The sequence below is a fragment of the Neoarius graeffei genome, chromosome 18 (genome assembly GCF_027579695.1).
Source record: "Neoarius graeffei isolate fNeoGra1 chromosome 18, fNeoGra1.pri, whole genome shotgun sequence".
Classification (NCBI taxonomy): domain Eukaryota; kingdom Metazoa; phylum Chordata; class Actinopteri; order Siluriformes; family Ariidae; genus Neoarius; species Neoarius graeffei.
The window spans coordinates 63,180,950-63,186,949 of NC_083586.1; the positions used below are offsets into that span (position 1 = coordinate 63,180,950).

Consider the following 6,000-nt stretch of genomic DNA (forward strand, 5'->3'; position numbering starts at 1 on the left):
GACCAAATTGCAACTCATTAGGTCAATTGGCAATAGGTCATTAACATGACTGGGTATAAAAAGAGCATCTTGGAGTGGCAGCGGCTCTCAGAAGTAAAGATGGGAAGAGGATCACCAATCCCCCTAATTCTGCTCCGGATAGTGGAGCAATATCAGAAAGGAGTTCGACAGTGTAAAATTGCAAAGAGTTTGAACATATCATCAAATAATATCATCAAAAGATTCAGAGAATCTGGAAGAATCTTTGTGCGTAAGGGTCAAGGCCGGAAAACCATACTGGGTACCTGTGATCTTCGGGGCCTGAGACGGCACTGCATCACATACAGGCATGCTTCTGTATTGGAAATCACAAAATGGGCTCAGGAATATTTCCAGAGAACATTATCTGTGAACACAATTCACTGTGCCATCCGCCGTTGCCAGCTAAAACTCTATAGTTCAAAGAAGAAGCCGTATCTAAACACGATCCAGAAGCGCAGACGTCTTCTCTGGGCCAAGGCTCATTTTAAATGGACTGTGGCAAAGTGGAAAACTGTTCTGTGGTCAGACAAATCAAAATTTGAAGTTCTTTATGGAAATCAGGGACGCCGTGTCATTCGGACTAAAGAGAAGAAGGATGACCCAAGTTGTTATCAGCGCTCAGTTCAGAAGCCTGCATCTCTGATGGTATGGGGTTGCATTAGTGCGTGTGGCATGGGCAGCTTACACATCTGGAAAGACACCATCAATGCTGAAAGGTATGTCCAGGTTCTAGAGCAACATATGCTCCCATCCAGACGATGTCTCTTTCAGGGAAGACCTTGCATTTTCCAACATGACAATGCCAAACCACATACTGCATCAATTACAGCACCATGGCTGTGTAGAAGAAGGGTCCGGGTACTGAACTGGCCAGCCTGCAGTCCAGATCTTTCACCCATAGAAAACATTTGGCGCATCATCAAACGGAAGATACGACAAAAATGACCTAAGACAGTTGAGCAGCTAGAATCCTACATTAGACAAGAATGGGTTAACATTCCTATCCCTAAACTTGAGCAACTTGTCTCCTCAGTCCCCAGACGTTTACAGACTGTTGTAAAGAGAAAAGGGGATGTCTCACAGTGGTAAACATGGCCTTGTCCCAACTTTTTTGAGATGTGTTGTTGTCATGAAATTTAAAATCACCTAATTTTTCTCTTTAAATGATACATTTTCTCAGTTTAAACATTTGATATGTCATCTATGTTCTATTCTGAATAAAATATGGACTTTTGAAACTTCCACATCATTGCATTCCGTTTTTATTTACAATTTGTATTTTGTCCCAACTTTTTTGGAATCGGGGTTGTACTTTCATTCCATATTTTGTTGCTTTTTTTGTATTTTTTGGGGTTTTGTTTTCAAGGAGAGTTTTTATTTCGTCCTTGGTTGGTTCAGCAACACACCCGACGCCATTTTGTTTTTCTCTACTCATGGTATACGAGCTTATATCCTACAGTAGTAGAGTTGCCAATCAGAGCATGCAATCACTCATATCGAGTGAATGTGGATAGAGTAAGTCTATCTATCTATCTATCTATCTATCTATCTATCTATCTATCTATCTATCTATCTATCTATCTATCTATCTATCTCAGTGGAACTTGTGTTTAATGTTGGTGCCCTTTTGCATCAAAACTCCAGCATTTGGCCACATGACACTCCATTTGGTCGTACATCAGTGAGCTGAGTCCAGACTGCTTTACCTGGTGTTGCAGGTGTGTAGATGCTCTTGTCTGTCTGAACGAATATGTAGCCAGACTGGAAGGAGAGGAGGACCACTTTCTCGAGCAGGCTCGAAGGAAACTGAGCCTGCAGGTACACATACTGCTTCTCCAGTGGGTCGTCATTAAAGAAGTTCTTATTGTCAGGAATCTAGACCACAGCAAAATTCATGACAGAAATCACAAATCTCATTATTAGAGTGAAAAGATAGACAGTATATATGTATACACTAACCCCATTTCTAGAAAAGTTGGGATATTTTCCAAAATGCAATAAAAACGAAAATCTGTGATTTGTTCATTCATGTGAAGCTTTATTTAACTGACAAAAGTACAAAGAAAAGATTTTCAATCGTTTTACTGACCAACTTTAATTGTATTTTGTAAATATAAATGAAGTTAGAATTTGATTCCTGCAACACACTCAAAGTTGGGACAGAGACAAAATAAGATTGAAAAGTTTACAAGATATTCAGGTAACACCATTCTGGAAGATTCCACAATCAGCAGGTTAATTGGTCACACGATTGAGTTTCAAAGGAGCAGCACCAAAGGCTCAGTCTCTGTAAGTAAGGATCGGCGTGGCTCACTGCTTTGTGCCAAAATTCATGAGAGAATTGGTTGTCAATTCAAAAAGAACATTTCTCACTGGAAGATCTTAGATCTTTCAAAATTTATAGTGCATAATATTGTGAAAAGATTCAGGGATTTCTGAGACATCACAGTGTATAAAGGGTGAGGTCAGAAACCACTGTTGAATGGGCGTGACCTTTGAGCCCTTAGGCGGCACTGCCTGAGAAACCATCATGCTAATGTGACAAATATAGCCACATGGGCTCGGGAGGACTTCAGAAAACTGTTGTTACTAACACAGTCCACTGCTGCATCCAGAAACACAACCTGAAACTGTATTACACAAGGAGGAAGCCATTCATCAATTCTATAAGAAACTCCACTGATTTCTCTGGGCCAAAACTCATCTCAGATGGACTGAAAGACAGTGGAAATGTGTGCTGTGGTCAGATGAGTCACATTTCAGCTTGTTTTTGGGAAAACCAGACATCGAGTTCTCAGTGCCAAAGGTGAACACAACCATCCAGTTTGTTATCAGAGAAAGGTATAAAAGCAGCATCTGTGATGGTATTGGGGGGGGGATCAGTGCCCACGGCAAGGGGGAGGTGCATGTGTGTGAAGGTACCATTGATGCGGAGACATATTCATCAAGGCGACATCTCTTCCCAAGAAGCCCATGCTTATTTCAGCAGGACAATGCCACACCTCATTCTGCACAGAATACTACAGCATGGCTTCATAGACATAGAGTGCATGTGCTTGATTGGCCTGCTGCCAGTCCAGATCTGTGTCCTATTGAGAATGTATGGCACATCATGAAGAGGAGAATCAGACAACGGAGGCCATGGACTGTTGAGCTGCTCAAGTCTTGTATCAAGCAAAGAATGGACAAAAATTCCAATAGCAAAACTACAACAATTAGTCTCCTCAGATCCCATATGATTAAAAGCAAAGGTGATGTAATACAACGGTCATAATACCTCTGTCCCAACTTTTTTTGAGTGTGTTGCAGGAATCAAATTCTAACTGTTTATATTTTCAAAATACAATTAAGTTGGTCAGTAAAACTCATCTCATCTCATTATCTCTAGCCACTTTATCCTTCTACAGGGTCGCAGGCAAGCTGGAGCCTATCCCAGCTGACTACGGGCGAAAGGCGGGGTACACCCTGGACAAGTCGCCAGGTCATCACAGGGCTGACACATAGACACAGACAACCATTCACACTCACATCCACACCTACGGTCAATTTAGAGTCACCAGTTAACCTAACCTGCATGTCTTTGGACTGTGGGGGAAACCGGAGCACCCGGAGGAAACCCACGCAGACACGGGGAGAACATGCAAACTCCGCACAGAAAGGCCCTCGCCGGCCCCGGGGCTCGAACCCAGGACCTTCTTGCTGTGAGGCGACAGCGCTAACCACTACACCACCGTGCCGCCGTCAGTAAAACTATTGCAAATATTTTCTTTATACTTTTGTCAGTTAAATAAAAGTTCATTTGAATTAACAAATCACATATTTTTTTGTTTTATTGCATTTTGAAAAATATCCCAACTTTTATGGATCCTTTTCGTTTTGTCTTGCAATCTCGGACAACCCACCTTTATGTTTACAGTAGCTTGGTAGCTGTTGTCAGCGGTGAGGACGACAGATTCAGTTGTCAGTTCTGTATTTTTTTGTGGGAAGTTCTTCACGCTGATCTTCACTGGGATGTTATTTCCAGTGTAATCCTGTGCCTCCACTAACACCCTCTCAGGTGTGCCCACCCGCAGCAGGTTCGGGGCCACCAAGATGTTGCTGTTAAGACAAGAGGAAAATGCTTTCCATGTTTTTTTTTCTTTGTAATCTACAGTATTTAACTTTTACTAACTGTACTGTATACATATAATAAAATGTCGCATTTAGTGTGATTCCATGTTCGAGACACAGAGATTTTCCTTTAGGAAAAGGAATGTCAAATAAAGATAAAAGACATTTTATACACAGCTACATTTCTTTCACATCAACCTTTCAGTTAATTCACTTTCAACTTTCTTAAAACCAACAAAATCTGATTCCTGAGTGGGGCAACAGAAAAATGTTCACCATTTCATCAGGTGGCTGTGAGTTTGAATTCTGATGATGACACAACCCTACAAGTCAAAAGAGCAAAATTGCCCATGAGCTCTGCATGAGTGCATGAGTGGGAGGGGCCTATTCTCTCGCATGTCAATCACAGCAGCACTATCAGCTCGTGTACACAGAAAAGGGCGGATAGCGATTTCCACCAAGTGTATGACGCAGCATAAGCAGCAGTTCAACCCTCCCCGTTTCGTCGCTGTTGCCTACCAGGGTGGAAAGTTAGCAAGGGTGGGGGAGGGGGTTGGAATTGGCAGGTGAATAACCTGTGGAGAGAATATGGGGGAAAATTGCCTACCAAATCTACAGCACTTAGAAAACAAGCTTTTTGCCCTGTTATAACTATAACTCATATAACTCACGTTTTACACTGAACTTATAGCCATTAAAATCAAATCAGATTTGTTTAAATGTGTGTGAAAAGTACATTTCCTCATGTTATGGCCTGAGCTCAAGTCAAGACACATGACATCATGGTAACATTGTGATCATGTGTGAAAAAATAAAATTACATGCACTATGTGAAAAAAAGCTTCCATTAATAAGAACATTAATTAAGTTTTGTGATAGATAGATAGATAGATAGATAGATAGATAGATAGATAGATAGATAGATAGATAGATAGATAGATAGATAGATAGATAGATAGATAACGTGTGTGTACTCACAGTGGGCTACATAGTGTGAGCAGAGGAAAAGACAGAAGTGCAGCCGTCAGCCACACCAGGTCCACATGCATCCTGCCTGCAGGTCCTGGTTCAGTCTGAGGAAAAATATCTTTGCGAGCAGGACCACAGCTTTTATAGACACCAACCTCACACACACCAACTCCAAAACAACCTCTCCCACTCCACTTATTCACTGTGATGATGAAACACTGACACGGGGGGGGTGGAGTGGGGTGCAACGGTGCTTCAGCAGAACTGGGGAAAAAAACACACAAACACACAAAAAACCCTTCAGAGTTGAGTCCAATCCTGATGTTCTCCTCACTGCTTGTGCTCTATATTATTTTGTGCAGCAATATGCAGTTTCAACACACACACACACACACACACACACACACACACACACAGATAACATTTATACATTTTAAGAAAAGTGTTACAAAAATCTAAACATTTCCCCCAAATCTAATTCTGTTTCTTATTTCTTTAACTGACAGCTCACAGGATTTATTTCCTTCATGTTTATTTGATACATTTCAATAAAATGAAAAATCTATATTTCTTGTTGTAATTTTACTCAATCAAAAAGCATTAAATTTATAGAATTTTTTTCCATCTATAAAATATATACCAAAGATTTTTTAATAATAAATATATTTTTCTGTGTGTAAAACATTTATTAAAATATAAAAATTGTCTTTTCTATAAATATTTGTCTCTAAGCTATTTAAAAGCTGCATTTTGTGTTTACTTGCATTTTTATCTTATATTAGACTTAGTTGGATGACCGAAAGCATTTAACTGAGACAAATAAACAAAAATGGAAAAAATTGGGGAGGGGGGGGGGATACTTTTTCACAGCACTGGATATAAAAGTTGTCTTTTCTATAA

General features: G+C 40.4%; 1 protein-coding gene across 1 annotated transcript in view; it reads right to left on the reverse strand.

The window, feature by feature from the left end:
- Positions 1-5,242, reverse strand: part of LOC132866439 (complement C3-like) — a 120,420-nt gene extending 115,178 nt beyond the window's left edge. Inside the window, exons 1-3 of the mRNA XM_060899199.1 lie at positions 5,110-5,242; positions 3,924-4,119; positions 1,728-1,896 (exon numbers count right to left, since the gene is read on the reverse strand). Coding sequence (XP_060755182.1) covers positions 1,728-1,896; positions 3,924-4,119; positions 5,110-5,180 — 436 coding nt within the window. The 5' untranslated portion in view covers positions 5,181-5,242. The remainder of the gene's footprint in view (positions 1-1,727; positions 1,897-3,923; positions 4,120-5,109) is intronic.
- Positions 5,243-6,000: the final 758 nt, after the last annotated feature.